The sequence below is a fragment of the Berghia stephanieae genome, chromosome 8 (genome assembly GCF_034508935.2).
Source record: "Berghia stephanieae isolate SIO BIC M18660-M18661 chromosome 8, UCSD_Bste_1.3, whole genome shotgun sequence".
Taxonomy (NCBI): Eukaryota; Metazoa; Mollusca; class Gastropoda; order Nudibranchia; family Aeolidiidae; genus Berghia; species Berghia stephanieae.
In genome coordinates, this window is record NC_088367.1 from 16,548,009 (window position 1) to 16,572,119 (window position 24,111).

Sequence of the window (24,111 nt, forward strand, 5' to 3'; positions counted from 1 at the left end):
GAAATCTACGACTTCATCAAACTTTTGAGGAGGAAAGAAATGCTAAAACGTAAGTTTTATCTATGATGAAGCGGGAGATTGGTATAACATTTAAGTTCTAAATATTTTTTTTTTTTTGCAGTTGGCCAACTTAGTTGTAATTTTATTCAATTAATATAAAATCTCGATAGTTTAATGATACGACTTTTAGTTAAAAATAGAACTTCCTTTGTAAACGTCACATGATCATGAAGTGAAAGGCTCAGGCTAGTGCTGGGTCGAGTTTGAAACGATCAAATCGAGCGGGTTTTCGATCGAGTCCTCTAAAATCGAGTCGGTTTCGGGCGGGTTTCGAGTCAGTGACGTCATCGAGCAGTGATTCGTTTGAAAAAAAAAAACACGAGCAACTCGTTTGCCACAGGAAACTTCACATACCCCTCCCTCTCTTATGTCTGTGGCTGGCTTGACTGCAGCTGGTTATGATGGGGGCTGCCAGATGGCCAAGTTCAAAATTGGTTACTAAGAAACGCTTTTCTATTATTATTCATTTAAAAAAAAAAATCTTTTATTTAAAAAAAATGAAAAGATAAGTTTATCCAACTGTAGTCGATTGTTTTGTTAATCAAAACAAATGAGTTTTTCAAGGGAGTCAGAATGCTTGTGGTGTTGGGCTATTTGGGGTCTATTTGACTACTTGGGCAAGAAGAAATCTGGCTGTCTGGCAGCCTTGATTATGATCGTTCGTCGCATCACACACACACACACACACACACACACACACACACACACACACACGCCATCAAACAGTTGTTGATGGTGAAGGGTTGAGACCCCCCTCCCACCACCATCATCCCGCTGTCACCTTAACATTTCATATTTATGTCGCGCCAAAAGTTGTCGGCCGCCCCCACCTCCCATAATTTGTCACTGGTCGTCATCGCCTCTTGTGTGTGCGGGAAAGGTCGTGCCTTTCATTTCATTATTTGAAAAATAAATGAACAAGAATGGTGTGTTTTTATTAGGTAGGTAGATAATAATAATATTTAGCAGGTTCCACACCCAGACACACACGGATTGCCCGGACACGATGATAACGATGCCGACGACAATGGATGACGATGATGATGATGATGATGATTATCGTGTTTCTGTTTAAAAAATGAAATACTTTAGCAGGTTCCACCCCCACCCCCCACACGGATAGACCGGACCCGAAGATGATGATTGTGGTTTTGCTGGCTGTTACGGCTGTGATGAGGATGATGATAATGATGATGATGATGATGATGACGATGGCGCAGATGGTGATTATTTGTTCGGTCGCTCAGTGGTACGGTGTCTCTTGTCACAAAATCAAGCCTTGTCAATGGCCGGATGAGTGACAGTGATTGTTGAAAATTGTGATCCAGACGTTAAGTCCGTGTGTCAGGCACTTGACTCAGGTGTGAATGTATTCTTATCTTATAAGCAATGACGGGTATTGTAAAGAGCTTTAATACAAAAAGACTCCAAACAGCGATCGGTACCTACTGTACGAAATGGATGTATGGTCGATATGGCGTGCCGGAGGAATAAATTAAATAAAATATTGTGAAGTTCATTGAGCATGGTAAATCCTTGGAAATGCGCTTTGAACTAATACACCTGCTAGACAACTCCGATTCCAATATAAACGACTGATTAATATTCCCATATATAAACTATAGTTAGCTGAAAATCTTTCTTTGTCGGGACTCCAAAAGTATGGAACGAATTAGACAAAGAAATCAAAGGGTCTTTTAGGAGCACTGATTGATTTTAGATTGATTATTACATTGAAATGTGTTGATATTTATTTTATCCATTATTATTAGGGTGGTGGTGGTGGTGGTGATGATGATGATGATCCCGCTGATATGATGGTGATGATAAATAAATTAAACATAATTCCCTTTATTCATCCCATAGGGGAGATTCGTCTTTCGGGTCTATTCTAAGGGAAGACTGGAATAACCCAAGCGATAGCCGCAGTGCAGCGCCGCAAATTTAGTTAGGGCAAGGTGACTTGCTCAAGACCACTCAGCGGCGGGTGATCGAACTCGGTACCTTTCGGGTGCCAACCAAAGACCGTACCGCTGCCCCTGATGATGATGATGATGATGATGATGATGATGATGATGATGATGATGATGATGGGAACTAACAAAGAATACACAGGCATCTAAAATTGAAACATTCCATATTCAAAGCTAATGTTTTACTTTAAAAAATTGAGCTTTACAATATCCACTAAATGTGATCAAAGCGCTTTGTAAAGGGGTCCCCGGTCAACAGCAACATTTAATATGTAGGACGGGACATGCCGCCTGTTAGGCGATATTACAATTTTTCAGACAAAGACAACGCTGTTAACGGCCAGGTACTCATTTTACACCTGAGTACGGTGAGAGAATGTGAGTAAAGAGCCTTGTCCAAAGACTCAACTATGCACCGAGCGCGAGGCTCGAACCCAGGACTTTCCGATCCCAAAGCGGGTGTCATACCACTAGACCATTATAATGCACGAGAGCCATGGTCGACTAGAGTACTACCTATAGTTACGTCATGACTAGACCACATAGCCGCACTACTGTAGGAGTGTTCATTGATAGAGGGATGCGTGTGTGTCATAGAAATAGCCTTAGTGTGTGTGTGTGTGTGTGTATGTGTGTGTGTGTGTGTGTGTGTGATAGTCAAACTTTAGTAGGTTTAATGAAGTCTTGTCACACACGCGTGATACACCTATACGAATTTCCCTGCCACTGCCACCCAGACACACTAACATCTGACAAGGAGTGAGGGCTGTGGAAGAACCACAGACTACCGTGTGCAAACATTGGCGATTGGTATCGGATGGCAAACTGTGATCGTTTGAATTTGAAATGATTCGAAACACTCGTTACCCCTCCGCTCTCTCGAATCCTGATCGTCTCAAGCTCGTCTCACGTGTCAAGATCGTCTCAAGCTCACAACCCGCTTGATCGTTTTACGATCGAGTGATCGTTTTACTAACTCGCTCTTCCGGCATTGAGATCGAGCACTGACTCGTGGCTTGGCGCTCGGTCGTCGATCGAGTAAAAGCGATCAAATAACCCAACACTAGCTCAGGCATAGGAAACGAAAATAAATCTTTGTCGACGGTAGACCAAGAAGTGAAACAGTTCGTTGTACCTTGATTTGGTACACTGCCTTACCTCTGCAGGGAAGTGAACTGACCGACGAGTTTGAAACAACATCAATTTTTTTTCTGTCTTCGGATCAGAGTGAGACCTACAGTTATATTTTAATTTTATATATGTTGGCAAATGATGGTAGAAGTAGAAGAGAGGCGAGCCTTCTACTTCTACTTCTTGACTTCTAAAAAAGTAAAAGAGTAAAAAAAAAAAAAAAGGCCTTTTTCATTACGGAGTGACTATTCTCACCCCCGGGATGAGAATAAAAAATCGATCGAGCTCTTACCCCCGGGATGAGAGTAGAGGTCCTCGCCACTTCTCGCTATTCTCACCCCTCCAACACGTAGGGAGGGTAGGTAGCCTAGCCTAGCCGCCACCCCTTCTCGCTATTCTCATCCCGTATTACTATTACCTAACCAACAGCCAGATATAAATTGAGACAGGGGAGAGAAAGAGAGAGAGAGAGAGAGAGAGGGGGGGGGAAGGAGAGACGAAATAGAATGTGGAGGAGAAAGAGAAGAAGAAATTACCAACAAATTCAAATAGAGGAAGAGGGGAGAGGGCGAGAGAGATATGAAATATTGAGTGAACGAGAGAAAGGAAATACAAACAATATATAAGATGTAGAGAAATAAAGTTTGGGGTAGGGGGAGGGAGAGAGCGAGAAAATATAAACAAGTTAAAATACCTAATGTAGGGAGAAATTGAGACAGCTAAGTCAACACAAAATAATAATATGCCCATAAAAGGAAAAGTCCAATTCTTAGAAATTGGGCGAATCCAGTTCGCTTAAGGAGAGAGAGAGAGAGAGAGAATCCCGTAGACAGATTTCCAACAATGATTCCCATATCTCAAGCCAGCCAGTCTACATTTTAAATGCACGACATATAAGTTCACCCTCCTTACGTCCAGTACCACGAGAGATTTGATGATCAGGTGAGAGTGGCGAGGAAGGGGGGTGCTAAGCTGACCCTACACAGGGATGAGAATAGCGAGAAGGGACGGCGGCTAGGCGAGGCTACCCTCCCTCCCTGTTGGTTAAAAGGGATGAGAATAGCGAGAAGGGACGGCGGCTAGGCTACCCTCCCTACCTGTTGGTTAACAGGGATGAGAATAGCGAGAAGGGGCGGGGCTGCATGTTCACCCTCCTTACGTCAGTACCACTAAAAGTAGTCACGAGAGAGATGATGATAATCAGGTGAGAGTTGTGAGGAAGGGGGGGGGGGGGTTGTTAAGCTGACCCTACACAGGGGTGAGAATAGCGAGAAGGGACGGCAGCTAGGCTAGGCTACCCTCCCTACCTGTTGGTTACAGGGGTGAGAATAGCGAGAAGGGGCAACTACCTCTATTCTCATCCGGGGGGTGAGAGCTCGATCGCTTTTCTATTCTCATCCCTGGGGTGAGATTAGAGGCAGCCTTTTCATTATAAAGCAATTTTTAATTGCTGTATAATTATAAGCAGCAACCCCCCTCCCCCCTTTTACACTAATGCTAAAGCTAATAGTTATGAACATTTCAAAAACAATAACATATTCATTGCACTATCCCTGGGAAAGTCAAGTTCACTAGAACCAATGGGGGTTTTCTTAGATGAAAGGACAATCTATTGATAATAATGGGCATGGAGTGGACTGGGTGTGTATGTGGAATATCAGAAAGCTTTCGACATAGATTCAGTCTCGCATTGGGTTCAGGGCTTTATTCTCAATCAATTGCCTGAAATCAGACAATCCATTATTCTCTTCCTCAAGGCATACTGTATCTATTAATATTCGTAGTGTTTTTATGCACCTCCGTTGACGGAGTACAGTGGAACCTCCCGATAACGACATGCCACGGGACCGAGTTTTTATGTCGTTATCCGGAGGTGTCGTTATTTAGAGGTTTCCAAGATGGCGGACAAAGTGGGCGTGGTAAGGCCAGCGGGACCAGGTTTTATTAACATTGACAAAACAAACAAAACATTGTAGTGTATTCCTCTTAGAGGGTTCTTGTGCATGTGTGCTGGATGAGACTTTTAGGTGATCTGAACTGAGTACACTGATAGTGTGCTCCTGGAATCTACATCTGTTCCCTATTTAAACCATTCCCCTTTGTCTTACTTTTTCTTATGTCATTTCAATTGTAAATATAGAATGTTTTTTTACTATCCAATTTTCTTCCTTTTTACTGGCGCTGATATGACATAGATGTGTCACAAGCGCTGTAAAACCCTTTAAAACAAACAAAATTCCTCCTCCTCCTCCCACAAAAACACTACTACTACTACTACTACTGCTACTACTACTACTACTACTACTAATACTACTACTATTATTATTATTATTATTATTATTATTATTATTATTATTATTATTATTATTATTATTATTATTACTACTACTTCTACTACTACTACTACTACTACTACTACTACCTACTACTACTACTACTACTACTACTACTACTCCTACTTCTATCACCACATAATATCACATTTTCCAAGATTTTGTGTTTACTTGCTTACACTTACATTTATACCTTGGTTTTTATTAATGCATATCAGCCAAGATTCGTCAAAAAAGCTGCGTTCTCATTGGTTCAAGCAGGAATCGTTTTTATAAACTTTTGAGTACTCAAACTCGGTATTTTTAGTATCAGATATCTACGAAAACTGCCGAAAATCGCCAAAATGATGTCGTTATTCGGAGGTTTTATCAAAAAGTGCGTCGTTATTTGGAGGTTATTTTTACTGGTCTTAAATAGAAAAAAAATCGGGACCACGGGTCAATGTCGTTATCAGGAGGTTGTCGTTATTCGGAGGTGTCGTAATCGAGAGGTTCCACTGTATCTTAACGGGTTGACGGAGTATCTTAACGGATCGTTTTTATACACCTCCGTCACGCATGCGCATTCCACCCAATTTCATTAGCGATATTGTGTTTCTGTATTTGGACATGGCAAAAGTTATATTGTGACATCTATAGGATGTTTTTGTTAATAATTTTATATATCTAAATATAATAATAATTTAAAAAATCGAAATATAAAACCAGAAAATATAGAAGTTGCATTGAAGGTAAAATAATGTTTTAGAAAGACCCTGTTAAATGTGATGAACAGTCAGGTGGCTCCATAGCGCAGTGAACAAGCTGTCAGACTCCAACCTTGAAAGTACCGGGTTCGATTCCCATTGTTGACATTTTTTAATTTTTTAAAATTTAGGTACTTTGTTTTTGTTTGCTGTTTTTTCTCTCTTTTTTTTTTTTTTCAAAAACTTTTTATCATGTTTTTTTAAAAAACTTCGATTTTAATTTTCTAAAATTATTTATTTATTTGAGATCAGTATTTGTGTGCCGTGTTTCTTTTTACTTTTGATTTTTTAAATTATTGTTATTATTCTTTAATTTATTATCATTGTACATCGGTAATCACTAAGCAGCATACTAAACTACAATCTAAAACTATTTAAACCTCATGGACGTATGCAGCAACATTTTCATTAATTTAATATCACCGCCAACGGAGGTGCATAAAAACGGTGCGTTTTTGTACACATCCAATGGAGGTGTATGATAATGGTGCGTTTATGTGGAGGTGTATAAAAACGCCACCATTAATATTAGACAATAAATTAAAGAAATTTGATCCCCTATGGAAGAAGAAATAATTATAGCCTAAATTAAAATAAAAAATCACTGGAAACTTAAAATAGTGGATAACATTACCGAAGCATATTATATTCAGTCTCGGATTATATAACTATAGTTAGTTTGTTCTCTTTCTCTCTCTACTTTGCTGTCTTTGATTTTGAAGTATTGCAAACAATTATATACCTATCACCAGTTGTTGCATTTCAATACTTAACAAGTTAGTAATTGGAGATTATTATATTTTTCTATGTCAAGATCAACAGATAACCATGTCTAACAACTACGGCACCATCAGGGAATACAGGGATGACCCAAACCACACAGACTATCGGGACAGTGATGACTATGCTACTGTCAGTGATATCAGTGAGCAGATTAGAAGCAATGTCTTCAAAATCAACAATGGGGGTAAGTTTTGTTGAGAAACTGCCAATGTTTATGTGACAAATTTAAATATTACACGAAGTATAAAGCCATTAAAGTTTGAAAAGTTGCTTAATATGGAATGCCAAACAAATCAAGGAAGAAAAATACAAATGACAAATCAATTTTTTTCAGGCTGAGATGTTGTTTTTTTGTGTTGTATTTTTCTATCTGCTTTTTGTTACTATCCTCTACCATTCCTCGTTTCAGATTTTTATTTTTCATTAGTGTCTGCTCACTAATTTTTGATTGTCTGTTGAACAGACATGAGCTAGATTTGAGACAATTTCAAGTTTTTTTGCGTTCAACCAATTTTCGTCCTTGTTAAAGAATTGTCCTTTGCATTTTTTTCACTGGCTAATGCATGGGGGTATTTTATTCTTTTTATATGTATTACATTTTCAATTACCACTATTATCAACTTACATTTTATCTCTAATTCTCGGGCCTGACAGAAATAATTGTGCATCAAAAATTAAGATATAAAACCATTGTAAGGAAGCTTAAATGGAAATTACCTACCATTCATTTTTTTTTTTTGTTTTTTTTTTGTGTGTGATGATAATGTATTAATGTAATGTATTGTGCGGCTAAGTGGTCTAGTGGTATGACACTCGCTTTCGGATTGGAAGGTCCTGGGTTCGAGCCTCACTCGGTGCATGGTTGAGTCCTTGGAAAAGGCTCTTTACTCACATTCTCTCACCGTACTCGGGTGTAAAATGAGTTCCTGGCTATTAATAGCATTGTCATTGTCCGAAAAAATTGCAATATTGCCTAACAGGCGTCATGTCTTGTTCTACATGTTAAGTGTTACTGTTGGCTAGGGACCCCTTGTAAAGCACTTTGAGCATGTTTAGTGGATATTGCGCTATATAAAAGCTCAAGTTTTTTGTTTTTTTAATTTTTTAATTTTTTATTAAGCTACTTAATTTGCAATGCAAGTCAGATCTCCAAAAGATGTGTGTAAGGAGGCTGTATTTTGAAAACAATTTTAGCTCTTAAATTGACACTGGCAAAGTTCTAACTTCATAATATCAACTTTAGTTTGTTGATTTGACTCTATTTTAGATCGGGGAAAATAAAAGTGTTTCATATTATTCAGTTTTTAAATCTTTTCATAAATATTTATGAATTTGATCTACAGAACTAAATTGTACTCAGATGCATTTCGGGGGAGGTCACTAGTCTGATTCAAAATAACTTTTTGACTAAGCTCTGTAAAAATTACTTTTGGTCTGTTTCTGAATGAAAGAAGTTAATCACCAACACCTCTTTCGAGACACATGGGATCTTTACATCATATGTTATCCGTTGAATATGAACCCTTCCAAGCTTTCAAATTTTAATTTACCAGGCTTTTATTTAAATAACTTTGCCTTTTTGCTACTTGAAACAATAAAAAACAAAAATACTTAACAGATTAATATTAATCATGTATTAAAAACATTTAAAAATTTCTCTTGTAACTAAAAGCATGTGAAATTTTTCTTATACACTACCTGATTGAACTGTAGTCAACCTTATCATGCATCTCTAGTTGACAGGGTGACATGTTTGCCATTTTATTCTAATTTGTTTCCATTTTTTCATTCCATTGACAGCCAATACAGTGGAACGTGCCATGAAGAATATTGGCACTGACAGGGATAGCAGTGAATTAAGAGACAAAATGTGAGTTTGTATTTCTGCTTCAACTACTGATTATTGCTTTAAGTCCGCAATCATAATATGCTCATAGCCGTGTGAACTATTCTGCTTCTGCCTAAGAATTAACATTGCAGAATCTGTGGACAGTCACTAAAAGAAGTGAGCGAAGAGATGTATTATGAAATACAGAACTATTCCTTATTCCCACTTATAGGGGTGCAACTGAATTTCTCTCTATGTTCACTTTAGTTTGTTGATCATTATCAGATTCTTTTAGAGCAAGCAAGCTAGCACATCACAATGGTTCAGCATTGAACAACATGAAACTAATCATATCCTAATAAGTGCATAGAAATGATTTTATATGAAAGTTAGATGAAAAGTGCCTCACTGGGCGATTTCACCAATATTCACAATTTATATCACTTTTGCATTTCGGGAAATGTTCCTTAAAAGGTTGCTAACATTTCATTTTGAACCAGAAGAAAAAGTGTCCAACTTTCCTCACTGAGTTTATATGTGCTCCTGTTGTCCCCATTACATTGTAAACTGAATTTAAATGAAGTGGAGGAAGATGAAGAGAATTGGCATTGAGAGAGATAGAGGGGGAGGGGGTGCGAAAATAAAAGAATGAGAGTAAGAAATGTTAAAAGACATCTTTATTTGCATCTGTGCTTTCATAAAAATTTTAGAAATTATACCAACGTTAAAAACATGCATCAAATTCAAATTGTTGATGCTATTAAATGATTGATTTTATTTTGTATGTCAGTAAAAAAAAATTGGACGACATACAGCTTTTGTTCATGATTTATTTAATGTTGTTGATTGCATGGTTGAAAAGCAGAACAGCAATTTTATTCTATTCTATTCTATCATTGGTTGGGTGAGATGAGTTGGAAAATTGGTCGTGATAATTTTAGAAACACTGCTCGTATTCTAAGAATCGTTGTGAGTGACATTCACTATATTTTAGCTCTCATGAAGTAGTAGTGGAATGCAATAAGTGATACTGTAGCAATATTAAATCTGAAGGTATGGTATAATTCTTGGACTGCATTTCAAAATGTTTGTACATTTCATTCTCATATTTAGCCATGAAACGTCTCAGGGTACAAACAAAATCATCCAGTCAACGACCCGTCTCATGAAGAGTGCTGCTGGGAAACGGGCTAATAAGGTTTGTGCTTTTCCCATAGTGTGTCTATTCAAATTTTATGGAAAAAAAATTATTTTCAGTCAACCTTTCATGGCAAGATCTATTATACAATTTTTGAGTTCATAAGGAATTCAGCTTTAGTCAAAGTGTTTTACTAATTTTTTAAAGGTATCATTTTTTCTGGATTAGATATTTAAAAATCTTTTTATTTATTTATTTATTTTTCTCTTTGGGCTAATGTCGTATCTTTTATATCCTTTGTGCTGTCACGTTACCTTATTGTATTCCGTCAAGAGCTCTTATTTTATGAAAGATTTGGTTTAATATGAGATCTTACTATTATTTCTACAATGAAAAGTTATTTTTATTATTGTTATTGTTGTAGTTGTTACTATTATTAGGATGCTCAAAGGCTGATATGGCAGTAGTTTGAAATTAGGTACCTTCAAATGAAGATATTGTTTCTAGGTATCTTTGACAATTCTTAACTGATTTTTATCCTGTAAAAAAATATTTCAGCAACAAAAGATGCAGCTGGACTTGTTGAAAAGCAACTTTCAAGATGCAGTACAACGATTCCAAAGACTACAGAAGGTTTGTATATTTGTTTTGATTGAATTTGAAGAGAGCAGTTTGTTCTTCAGTTTTCACCTTGAAATGTTCATCATTATTAGATATTATCATCAAGCTGTTAATTATTACCATTTTCATAATGACAATGTCATACATGGCTGAGCCTTATAACGTCTTGTCTTGTAATATAAAAAGTCCTTCAGTGCCATGCGGCCCATGGTGCGGGAGTTTATCCGGTTTCTATGGTGTGAAAAGGACAATAACATTGCTTGTGACCCTTTGGATAGGATGCTAGTCTGTCTTAAAGTACTTTCTACCAGATCTAAGAGACCCACCTACCCATTCACTGCCCCTGGGATCGAACTTCGTCCCTTTGCGTATAAAGCGCAAACTGAGTTGGTGTTGACTCACCAGTAAATCAGTATTGTCTGGGTAGTCCAAAGACCTATGTTGCAATTCATTATCTTTTGGTTTTTTTTTTAGTGTGACAGCTATTTTTTATTGATTGGGAAAACTGGTCGGTCTACAGATAGAGGTCTTGAAAATTTTTTTCAGGGTTTGACTGGGGACCCTGAAAGTAAAAAGATTACACTTTGAGTTGGAGTTGTGTTATATCTTTCTTGTCAATAATAATAATTACAGATGTTGGAAAATGCAAAGATTCAGCCTTTGACATTAAAAATGTGCAAATAATTATTTTAGTTTCCATTTTTTTATCATGTAAAAAGTAAACTGGACGTAATTCTTATAGGTTCAGCAGGAGTAATGGCACTTAGGATTATGGATTGTTTGTTAATAAAAGTAAACTGGACGTAATTCTTATGGTTTCAGCAGTTGTAATGGCATTTAGGATTATGGATTGTTTGTTAATAAAAGTAAACTGGACATAATCCTTATGGGTTCAGCAGTAGTAATGGCACTTAGGATTATGGATTATTTGTTAATAATTACAACATTTTGAGATGTTTTCGGCTTATCACTTTTCTTTTTCCATAATTTTTTTTTCTCTTCAAAAATGGGTTTTAAAAATATTTTATTTGTATATTAAGACTAATAAGTACCATTATCATTAGCTTTATCATTATTATTTCTCTATATTTGTCATTACAGACAGCTGCAGAGAAGGTGAAGACATGTGTCCAATTAGGGGGTCAAAAGAAGCAAGCTCCACTAGTTGACTTCGGGGTATGGAAGGCTTTTATCATTGTAACTTGACTGTCTTCACCAAAACCGTAGCATAGATTGGACAATGCTCCAACATTTCTGACCAACTGTCTCAATCCAATATTATTTCAAGGCGAACATGATGCTAAAATCAATTTTTAAAAGAATTATTCCTTCAGAGCCATGAGGCCTATGAAGTGGAAGTTTATCCCATTTTCTATAGCGTGAAAAAAGACAATAGCAATTGCTTGCAACCCTTTGGATAGGACACTGGCCTATCGTAAATTACTTTCCACCAGATCTATTAGACCCAGCTACCCAATCACAACACCTGATTCATCGTGACATGATAGACAGAGTGGCTCACATTTTGAGATATTTCTTAGCTGCTTTCAAAGGAGATCAATTTTTGAAGTTTACACTTTCTTCCCCCTTTGTCCTTGCATATTTTTGTGTAATCATCTGGATTTTTATTTTTTACCCTCCACTCCCTTCTTCGTTTTTTAAAAACAAATCTTATGGGTTACATAAAACATCCTACATTGTAATGTTTCAAGCGGGTTAATAGCTTAAATTTCAGTGCAATGAAAACCTGTTATACCAATATGTCTGATATCATGACATTGGCATTTTTCGTGGTATAACGAATTCATAATTTTTGCTATAGCCAATTTTTCTTTCTTTTTTTTTTTTTTGGCATATCCATGAAATCTGGAATGTCCATTTTACCCCTTCCTATAGCAACCCTTTACTTTACCGTTGTATTTATCAATTGATTGTCGATGCAGACTTTGTAATATAAAATTTATTTTATTTTATTTTTTTAGAATAGATTTTTTACTTTATTTTCTTTAATTTTTTTACATATTGTACTTTTTGTTTTGATCTCCCTTACCATCATTGAATAATAGCCTATTGAAGTCTGATTTTCATTTTTATTTACTCTTTGTTTTAGTTAAGCAAGTGACACTTATTGTCCTGCTCCAATCCTCATCAACAATGGGACCTAGGACCAGATAAGAATATATAGCTTAATGACTCTTGTTTTGAAAATCATGTGTAGTTGTCATGGTTGTAAACTTTTTTCTCTCTCTCTTTTAATAGGACGACAGTGATCGTCAACACCTTATCGAGGAAGAACAGCGCCGTACACACATGTTGCAGGAACAGGAAGTTGTGATAGAGGATGATTTAGCCCTCATTCGTGAGAGGGAGGAAAGAATCCACCAGCTGGAGGTAATTTATGAGGTTATCTTTTGCTTAATGTTGACTTAAAAATATTTTTGTATTGTGCTTGACATTACACTTGTGTATTTCTCAAGAGAACTTGGCAGTTGTTGTTGGTAGGGGTCACTTTTAAGATATTATAGCCTCCAATTTTGTTGTTCCTTTCTCTGTGGCTCCCTGTCATTGTCCTTGACTTTGATAACTTGGTTTGGATCAGATGTGAGTGAATGTGCTTTTCTACAAGATATGATATTCATCACGTTCTTTTTAAAAAATTTATTCTCTTTTCTTCATATTGGAGATTCCCTTTTTGTTTTTATTGTTGCTAATTAAGAGTCCTTTAAATTATGCCCTTAGTCCAATGCTATGGAATGGTGGGCACAAGTCTTTTTCAATTATTATGTTGTGCTGAAATCATGGGTCAAAGTTTGCCGGTGTAGGGCGGCAATGCTGGTGATTGAGAATATCTAGGACTGTCGTGTCGGTTAATTGATACTTTTGTCAGTGAGGGAGTTGATAGTACACCCGCATTTGCCACCATTACCGTACACTGTATCACCGATCACCACTTGACTACTACTACTGGGTTGTTTCAGGTTTATGTGTATGGCATTCAACACTTTTAGGTGAAGTGACCGCTGCCAACTTTGACCCATGGCTGAAATGTGTTCTGTTCATAAAAGGGTATGGAGGGGAGGAGGTGCTCTTTGAGTCCCCGAGGATTGCTGCTGTTAGCGATGTTTTAAAAAAAACAACATTTGAAGATCAAATTTCAATTTACTTGATTTTGAAACATTTTATCAATAAAACTTATGACAGAAGTATTTTTTTGTGTGTCTTTAAAAATATATGATTTGATATATTATATTCCATTATTTAATTACATAATTTTGATTTACTCTTTTACTTGCAGTCTGATATTCTAGATGTGAATGAAATTTTTAGAGACCTTGGTGCAATGGTGCATGCTCAAGGAGAGGTTTTAGGTAAATGAGCAAATTTTTTATAAATTACTCACCTATTCTTTCATTTTACTTTTGCTTCTGAATTTATTGCATTTTCATTTTCCCGATATAAATGGTTTAAAGAGAATAATTCTAGAAGACTTCAATGACTTTTAATTGTTGACGCTGATTTCACAAGTCTTTTGCTTAGACTAAGATTACATCCTCCTTTAAAACCCTGAGACACATGGAGCTAAATGTTATGTAGCGAAAAGTAATAAAACCTTGGAACTCTTTGGGTATGGCATCAGTCTATCACAAAATACTTGTTGCTTGTCAAAACAGATCCAGCTACCCAATCACTTTTTGGGTCAGGAGAGAGAAAAACAAACAAATAAGCAGAAACAAACTGAAGCTTTCCCTATTTTATACTGTAGATTTTTTCAGGTTTCCCCCACATTTGTATTGGAATCGATGATGACTTTGGTAAAGAATCAGATGATTGTTTGATTATAGAAATGATTGTTAAGACTATTGATCTTACAGATTATAAAGCATGTACAGTGGACTCAGGATAAGACGATGCCCAGGGGAACCGAGAAAAAAATCGACTTATCCGAAAATCAACTTAACCGGAGTGTAACCAAATGAGCAAAAACGCATTTGAACAAAGCAACCCAATCTAGAATAAGTATGTCCCATCATATCGCGCGGTCTCTGTAGTGGTCATCAGAGGCTCCTAGCCCCAATAGCCCCATAGAGGAATCAGAATATATAAAAATCGGAATTTGAGATAAAAAATCGGAATCAACTTACTGCTATTGACTATGACATGCTTTGCAGCAGAAAATGTAATAGACAATCCAAAAGTACTCAAATGATTCAAAATATAAAATGTGTAAAAATGTACAGATTGTGTAAAGACTAAGAATGGGGTCAAATAATAATAGAGAACACACAGGTCCTGGCCGTCTGAGAACAAAGTATTGAATGGATGGATTTAACCTTGTCAGGACCCCCCCCCCCCTCCCCGCACACACCTAATCAAACAAACGCGCGTGCCGGTACACACACACACACACACACACACACACACGTACACAGGGCTAAAATTAAATAGGGAAAGAAGCTGACCGTACTCAATAATATTATTACCGATTGAAGCCAACATATAATATTACCAAGGTTATTGACCTCACGAATTGGAGTCACCATAATAATAATAATACTTCGGTCAACCCCCCTCCCAAACATATAATATTATCCGACATCAGCAGCACACACTTTGAAGGGACTAATCATACACAAAATGTGTGTTGATTGACCATAGGAGATGCTGACGAAATAAGCTATAGCTCACTTTTTTTTCACTAGAGATTTTTTTAAATATTTTCCTCGATGGGAAATGTGGAAAGCGGAATTTTTGCTTTGAATGTTGAATGTATACCAATTAAGTGAAATTATTCCGCGAAAAGCGGAAGGGTAGGAGCCTCTAGGTCAAGGTCATGCTTCTTGTAAATCGTCGAGACAGAAATAGCTGGTATGCCAATTTCCTACGCGATGATTTTCTGTCGCGTGCCAAACTTTCCAAATGCATCGAATCTTCCTTTTCCGCGATAGGTTTGCCATTGTAGTTGTAGACTTGACTTGAATTCTTCTTGATAAAATTGATACTAATTAAGAGGGCCATTACATAGGATGGCCTGGAATTAGAACCCAAAAAATTATTGAACTTGAAGTTGCGACAATGTAAAATTTGAGATGGGGAAATTAAAGTTATTCAATACTGCTTATGTACATTGAACACGGACGTCAGGCAAAGCACCTACATCACATCGATGTGCGCCAATCGTTCGCGGATATTCTTAACCACTGAAAATTCTTACTGGTAGCTTTTTTAACCAATGGAAATACTTGTTTATTTGTGATTTTATTGTAGTCATGAGTGATAAGAACATCGACTTAAGCGACATCGACTTATGTGGAGTTTATTTTTTTTTTACTAATGTTATATAGGAAGAAGGGGGAGGGACCAAGAAAAAAAATCGACTTGGGTAAAAATCGACTTAGGCAACGTCGACGTATCCAGAGTGCACTGTATTTAACAGTACTTTTGACTCAACATGAAATATTATTATTAGTCTCGTTGATTGCTCGTGTTACACTGTTAAGACTACTGATCTCAAAGATTATAAAGCATATCTTTGACAGAGTACTTTTTTTTTGACTCAACATGAAATCAGATTATTAGTCTCATTTTGTAACAAAAACTAAGTGATGTTGAGTGTGGTATCTAACCAGATGGGTGGCAATGATCACACAAAACTCTGGTCTACATTTGATTTTGTGTATTCTAAACTTGAGTTTTTATATAGCGCAATATCCACAAAATATGCTCAAAGCGCTTTCAAGGGGTCCATAGCCAACAGCAACATTTAACAGTCAGGATGAGACATGACACTTGGGCGATATTACAATTTTTTTTTGGACAGACAGCACTTTTAACGGCCAGGTACTTGTTTTACACCTGAGTATGATGAGAGAATGTGAGTAAAGAGCCTTTTCCCAGAACTTAACCATGCACCACTCAGAGTCGGACTCAAACTCATAACCTTCCAATCCAAAGGCAAGTGTCATACCATGAGCCCACACAGTCATTCAATCCAAAATTTATCTAACCCTTTTTTGTTCGGTTGAAGGAGTTTATTGTTATTGTGTGAATTGATACAAATTTTTCTGCATTGATGTAATATTTTCATTATATTCCATAGATTTAATATTTAAGTACAGATAGATAAAAACTCCTATTTTCCCTATCAGATACAATAGACAGCAATGTAGAGAGAGCAGCCTCACATGTTGAGCAGGGCAATGAGCAACTGGTGAAGGCATCAGAATACCAGGTAAGCCTTTGAGTTAACCTGTTTTTTTTTTTTTTAAAGTTTCTGCCTCATTATAAACAAATGTCACTCATTAACATGTGAGGCAATAATAACATTTTAACTCTGGGAGAGAGAGAGAGAGAGAGAGAGAAAATAAGTAGGAGTGAAATATCTGTTCAATCTTAGTTATCGTTTAACATTATAACAAGTGTAACTAAATGACAAATTGCCATATTTATGGACAATAAAGATCTATTATTATTATTATTATTATTATTAAATGCTGTCAGGTAAAATTCACTGTCATGTCATTTAAAAGAGATACGAGGATATTTAAAGGATAATTTGATTCAGGAAAACTACCCCCCCCCCCCCTCCCCACTCACACACAATACAACCCAGCAAAAATCAAGAAAGAAAAAAAAATACTCGAAAATTGAACAAAACAAAGTATTATATATATATCCAGCAAAATATGACTCAAATCAAAGAACCAGCAAATAACTGAATGGTGTAAATTCCTGTGCACTTACATCAACAGTGAAAAGACAATGTATTAATATATACACTTATATTACCATTGTGTCATCTACACAATCTTCTATGGTCTGTGTTTCTCTCAATCCTTTGATGATTGAACTATTTGATTGTTGCCTTTATTCGGTTATAGGATTAACAAGTTACAATTGTTTGTCTTTTTTTTTTTTCTTTGGTTAGAATAATGTTTTTAAAATCTCAGTATTGATGTTTTGAATATTATAAGATTGACATAATTTTTTAAGGCTGCAAGAAGATTATTTTGAGTTTGAATTAAAAGGGAAAATTGCATCTTATCTTGTAAAATTAATCAAATGTTGGTTTAAGTTATGCACTTACTTTGAAAAAAGGTAAAGCTGCTAATTACTTACATCAAGATGTTGCAAAAAAAAAACAAACCAACTTTTAAGAAATATGCAAATTGTATCGCCCTTTTCCGTGTTTTTTGCCATGCTCAATGTACTTCTTAGACCATAGGTTTCATTTCGTATACAGAACAAATTGTTTGTTAGGTGCTCGTTTTGTCCTAGTGCTGCTACAATATTCATAAACAAGTACTCTCAATTGGGGTAATATATGTACAATGTCTTTTTCTAGGACACAATGTTAGAGCCAGAATTTTACAATCGCTTCCATTTATTTAGCCTCTTACCATGCTTACCATTGACTGACTTCATTACATTGAATATTAACATTTTATTTTCAGAGAAAATCGAGGAAAAAGATGTGTTGTCTACTGGTCATCTTTCTCGTCATTGCAATCATTGTTACCATCATCATTGTGGTTACTTTGAAAAGTTAAAAGTGAAACATGTTAATATGGTGTGTAATTTATTAACTTACATGTAAAATTATTGTATTAAATATATAAATGTCTTTCAATAAGATAAATGTGCCCAAATGGCATCTTGAATTCTTTAATCAATTTTGAGCATCCTGGACGCAAGTGTTCATATACAATCAATAAATGAAAAACAGGGATGAAGTAGATTTTAAGGGCTGGTTTTCACAACAAATGCAATGATGCTGACAGTAAGGCAACAGTAAATTAGACATTGGTTATAATATGGATGAATGTCAGATGATTGCAATAAACGTGAACATTTAAAAAATATATCACAATGTGCTCAAAGCACACAAGGGGTCTCGAGTCAATAGAAGATGTTATTACTTTTTTGTTTTTCTGACCTAGATATCGCCTTTACTCGTTTTACACATTACGCATAGTGAAAGAATGTGAGGAAAGAGACGTTTACAAGGACTCAACTTTGCACCTCCACTTCAGAACTGGAGACCTGCAGGCCACAAGCTGAGTCAAGCCTTTAGGCCACAAAGCTGTTATAAATCTATGAACGACTGTCACATTAGAAAACCATGTTTTTTTTTTTAATGAGAAGAAACCTGGAACCCTCGTGTCATTTGTCTTTGTTGATTAAACTGTACCTTAGATTCTACTTCATCATTGCTTTTCTTTCTTTATTTATTTATTTTTTTTTTTTGGAGCTGCAAGAAACAATATTTACATTTTGCCAATTTTCATATGTAGAAATAGTCATGCTCTGAATTTTTAAGATAATGAACACGAATGAATACTTTTTGGTTCATCCCCTATTCTGTGAACAACGACAAAGAAAAACTGATAATATATAAATATCATGTTCTTGATACACGCCTTTATACATTATGTGTAATTTTCGAACAACCAGAGATGAAGTCAGTGCTGACCTGATTCTCTTTAACAGACTATAAGCATTTACTCATACAATTGTGTGTATGATGATTCTTCTTCTTCTTCTTCTTCGTTCCTCTGATGGACATCTATGGCTGCAGTCCGATATCTGCTATGAAGTCTGTGGTCCGCTTTAGGTCCTCAGCCTCGCCATAGAGCTTTGTGTTGAGTGTTGTAGGGGTGACCCAGTGGTTCGAACGTTGCACGTTGTATAATGGGCAATCCATAAGCACATGGTGTATGATGATGATTTATGAATTTTTTGGCGGGTAAAAGCAATAATCATTTACTAAAATGCATATTATCAATAAGAAATGTCAATGCTCAATAGCATGGACTGTCTTGAATAAATCGTATTAAACTAGAATAAATTTTACAATTTCTTCAATAATGATCAAATTATTTTACCAAAGGACAAAATCTCTAATATCGAACATTTTGGACTGAGACACTTCTCCAGCCAATCATAAAATCAATTTACATTGGAATTCAAAAGGTAAATAGTGAAAGATGAAAGCAAAGGTCTTGAATTATTGTCTACATTTTGTAAATAATGCATTGGAGTCATATTTGCTGTTATAGGTAAAGAAATCGAGAAAAATTGTTATATTGATATACTGCAGAGGAGTTAAAGACCGAAAGTCTCCATGTTATGTGATTCTTCTATATTCATGCTATTATATATGTCGGGTGGAAAAGACAATAAGGGCCTGAACTTTGGCACATTGTGATTCTTAGATTACTCGGGCTATTATTTGGAAACATTACACAACAATTAATAGAAGCAAGTAAAGAAGGATTACGTAAAATTATTTAAAATTTCATTTTTTTAGTTCAAGTTTTCAAATGGCGCTTTGTTAGATTTCAAGGTTCAATGGTTTATTTTAGGCAGTTTGCCAAGAAATCATAGATTAACTCAGATTTTCCAATCAACAAATAAGTTAAATCAATAACAATGGAGATAGACATTCTATATACAGCTCATATGTATTTTTAAATGATGAAAATAGTTTACTGATGATAAAAAAAAAATAAAAGGTGAAATTTAAAAAAAACAACAAATTCTCATCTGTATAAATGTAATGAATTTTATATAGAAGGTTTCTGTTTTTCTTTATGTATGTTGCCTCTCTTTTTTAATTCGATGCAAGAAAGGCCTTACTTCCTCTTCCTCTTCTTTCTTTTGTAGAAACCTATTTGATATGTATGTCCTCCTGCCCATCTGACTGGGTGGGGTTCCTGACCTCTCATAGTGGGCAGGGAGGTACATACTGTGTCTTCTATCCCCCTGTATCTGTTTTCCAACATGCTTTCTGTCTTTGTCTTGGAATGAGATTACTTGGTTTTGTCCTGGCCCTGGCTGGATACCCTAGCTGGGAAGGAAACAAGTCACATGTATAGTTAGTTTTTGGAGATGATATTTTTTCCTTGTAAATCATCTCTCCGTTATGCACTGTATTATGTTTTGTTTATGTATTATATATGATTTGTAAACATTTGAGTGTATTCCTCTTTGTGGGGACCTGTGCTTGTGTCTGGATGAGACTTTTAGGTGATCTCAAACTAAGTACACTGATAGTGTGCTCTTGTAATCTACATCTGTTCCCTATTTGAACAAATTGCTCTTTGTCTACCTTATTCTTGGATGCTTTAATTGTAATTCTAGAATATTTTACTATCCCATTTTCTTCCTTTTTACTGGCGCTGATATGACCTTAATGTGTTGCAAGCGCCATAAAACCCTTAAAAACAAAAACAAACATTGCCCGTCTGGAGATATGTAACAGTTAAAGTGCTTTAAACGTGTGCTGGACCTCTGGTGCATAATGACAGCACAACGCATTACACTCAATGATGGTAATGCTTTAAACTTTTAATAAAAAGAATACTCCGTAATTTGCATTGGATTTATATCATCATCATGTTTCTTCTGTCCTCTTACAAAAAAATTCATATTTTATTTGTTTACAGATTTCACTTTGCCCAATTAAAGATTTATGATAAAATTGCCTTTTCATTTTGTTTACAATAAGAATTGATTCAATCAGTTATAATTATACGATCTCAAAGTTCAGACCATTTTTATTTGACCACCCAACATACTTGTTTAGTACAATAACGGCTCAGATGGCCTTGTATTTCTATTGTCTGGAATACGAGGTGAAGAAAAAGATTTCCAGCAGTAACCTTTTAAATGAGGAAAAAATTCTGGAAATTGATAGCAAGAAAATCTTATCTCATAGAGTGACATCAGGAAATTCTTGAAGTTATATGTTTCTGTACTGTCAATATTCCTCAGCAGTTGCTTATTGAACCTGTACCATTTTATACACAGGCAGCATTGGACTTGTCATTGCTCAACTTCAATTTTGAGTCATGGAACATTCAACGTCGAGTTAGAACATAAGAATATTTTCTTTTCTTTTTTATTTACTTTAACGTCCAAAACTTAACTTCAAATTTAATGATGGTGATTGAGGCGTCTTGAGTGAAGCCTGTCATATGAATTGCATTGAATGCTTGCATCATATGTTTCAGACTTACTACTTGTATTATCTTCATATGATTTCTAGGCCACTGAAAATATTTTATCCCCTCCAAACTATGAGAGCTGTGTATTTATTTTCTTTCTTAATATGTTTTTGCTTCTGATATTATTTTTTTTTTCAATTATAAATCTTGCCAACTTTTAATTTTTTTGTTACCACCAGTAAAAAAGTTTGGAGAAAATTGTCTCGTTTCATACTTTGTTTTGTAACTAAGATTTTGAGTCGTTTTATTATTATTTTTTTACCGATAGTTTTTTTTTTTTTTATTATATTATTTAGGTCACGTATTACCAATTGCTTTTATAGCTTATTTTCATCATTATATTACTACACCCTGTTCATATTTTGGGGCATGCTCATAATTTCATCTGCTTTGATATGCTGAAAAATAATCGACATTTTTTTGAAATGTACTCTTGCAATCATTGATTATGAACCACATTCCCTCAGATATTGTATTAGTGTTAATTTCTCTGTGTTCATCATACTGAAAAAAGGTACCTTGAAAGTGCTCTTTATCGGCTTACATTTTACATTAATATCTTGTGTCATGTGTCATTAAGCTATAAATATTTTGTCAAGAGTGAGCAATGAGAGAATATTTATGTTTTGAGAAAGAAAATGTTGGTGCTTGTTCATTCTGCACATGGTGAAAATTATAATTTATATTCTTGCTTAATACAGTGTTCACTAGAAACAGCAAGATTAACATGATTTGAGGATTGACGTTCATTCATTCTGAAGTCATGTTGAAAGCAAGCTGACATTAGAAATGATTTTTTACAAAAAAACTAAAATGAAAACAATCAATGTTAATGTGATAGTGGCGTTGTTATGTATATTGAAGTGAAGCATACATTCAATTTCACATTGTTATAAATTGTGAAATGACCTAAGAATATCGCAAGTGTCATCAAAGTTCTAAATCTAAAACAAATACACTAAGATCAGGGGATGAGATTGAGGAATAAATGCATATTTTTTTTTCTTACATATGTAAGGTGTCATACTGAAGTTTATGTATATTGTCCTTGGAAGGAAGACTTTCTATTATTTATAATTGTAGTGTGTTGAAAACAGATTGAAGTTTAGCTGTATATCCGCTCATTCTTTGTTTTCAGTTTCCTACCAAATTAAAGTTTGCTAACTACTAATTTTTGTGTCCTGTGAATTTACCACGATGGTAAGGTTTGTTTATTAACCTGATATTTTATATTTAGGCTTTATTTTTTGTTTTATTTTGTATTCAAGTTAATGCAAATAAGGCTACTTTACTTATTGTTTATCTGGATCAAATATATTTCCTGTATGCTGTTATGAATCCGCAATCGTACAAAGTAAAAAATATAACTATTGTGTACAAGTGTTAATGCTAATCATTTTAATTGTGTCTCATCTGTTGTAGAGTTCTGATTTGCTTTAATTTCCTTTTCATCTTTTTGTCTAATCAGTCATCTTGCTTTTTTTTTGTGTGCAGGTGCTAACATTCAAAATATATTCTGAGGTGCATTAAATTTCCGAAAATCTTAGAAAAATTTGATCATAGTAATGGTTGCTCACTTTGTAATCCACTTGATAAAAAAATGAAATTGAAACATTGAAAAAGTATGGAAGTTAATAGTTGAAAATGACTCTCCATTCATCTGTTGTAAATCAGTTGTACACATTAAATATGCTGGAAAGGTTATCACATCAGGAAGTATTAGCTTAGAATAAAATATCATTGTATCAAGGTGAAAAATGTGTGATCTTCCTTTCCTATTTTCTGATGAGAAAAGTGACTACAGTTACTGTCTGGTTTGAAGGTTGTGGGCTGCACTCTGTAATTGCTTGATTTACCTGTATTTTATAAAATATGTTGTGATATGTATGTATAAATAATGTGCATTATTATAAGAGTGATTTTCTCCAACTCAGTAATTCAGCGTCTTTTCCTCGTTATAAAGTGATTAGATCAATATGGTGTTTTTTTACGCTAATATCCACTTTTGAATGGTGAGCAGGTGGCCGGATATAGTGTAAATTGCAAAAATTTTGTTAACAATTATTCAAAGACCATGATTTAAAAAAAATTTTTTTTTGATTTAAATTCAATTTATTTTCTGATTTAAAATATTGTTAAAACTTTTTTGTAAAACTGCTTGGTTCATTATTTTTTTTTTTTTTTTAAATCGTAAAATCTTACAATTAGGAAAAGACGGTCTAATAATGAGTGTAAGGAAATCACCTTATATTTAATATATATATGATATTGTATTGGATTTTGATAAAATAATTTCAACTTATGTTCAGATTCACAATGACCAAGAGATTATTTTCAATAAAGCAATTCAATAAAATATTTATTAGGTGATACTTAAGTTGGTGTAGATCTGTTTTGTATATTTTATGTTAGTGTGTGCGTTCATGTATGCGGACTGAATGACACATGTTTTGGGTGAAATTCCCCTTTGGGCACGATTGCCACAGATCCCT

General features: G+C 35.1%; 1 protein-coding gene across 2 annotated transcripts; it reads left to right on the top strand.

The window, feature by feature from the left end:
- The first annotated feature begins 206 nt into the window (after positions 1 to 206).
- LOC144978266 (syntaxin-7-like) lies at positions 207 to 23,996 on the top strand. 2 transcript variants are annotated; one of them, XM_078924112.1, is made up of 11 exons: positions 207 to 245; positions 3,106 to 3,260; positions 7,058 to 7,210; positions 8,827 to 8,896; positions 9,968 to 10,052; positions 10,551 to 10,625; positions 11,715 to 11,789; positions 12,873 to 13,004; positions 13,909 to 13,981; positions 16,760 to 16,842; positions 18,065 to 23,996. In XM_078924112.1, exons 3-11 carry the CDS (start codon positions 7,072 to 7,074, stop codon positions 18,158 to 18,160), a joined length of 828 nt encoding a protein of 275 aa, XP_078780238.1. In that variant the 5' UTR covers positions 207 to 245; positions 3,106 to 3,260; positions 7,058 to 7,071; the 3' UTR covers positions 18,161 to 23,996. The 2 variants fall into 2 exon arrangements, with proteins under 2 accessions (XP_078780238.1, XP_078780239.1); XM_078924113.1 differs by lacking the exons at positions 207 to 245; positions 3,106 to 3,260 and adding an exon at positions 4,261 to 4,368.
- The last annotated feature ends 115 nt before the right edge of the window (positions 23,997 to 24,111 follow it).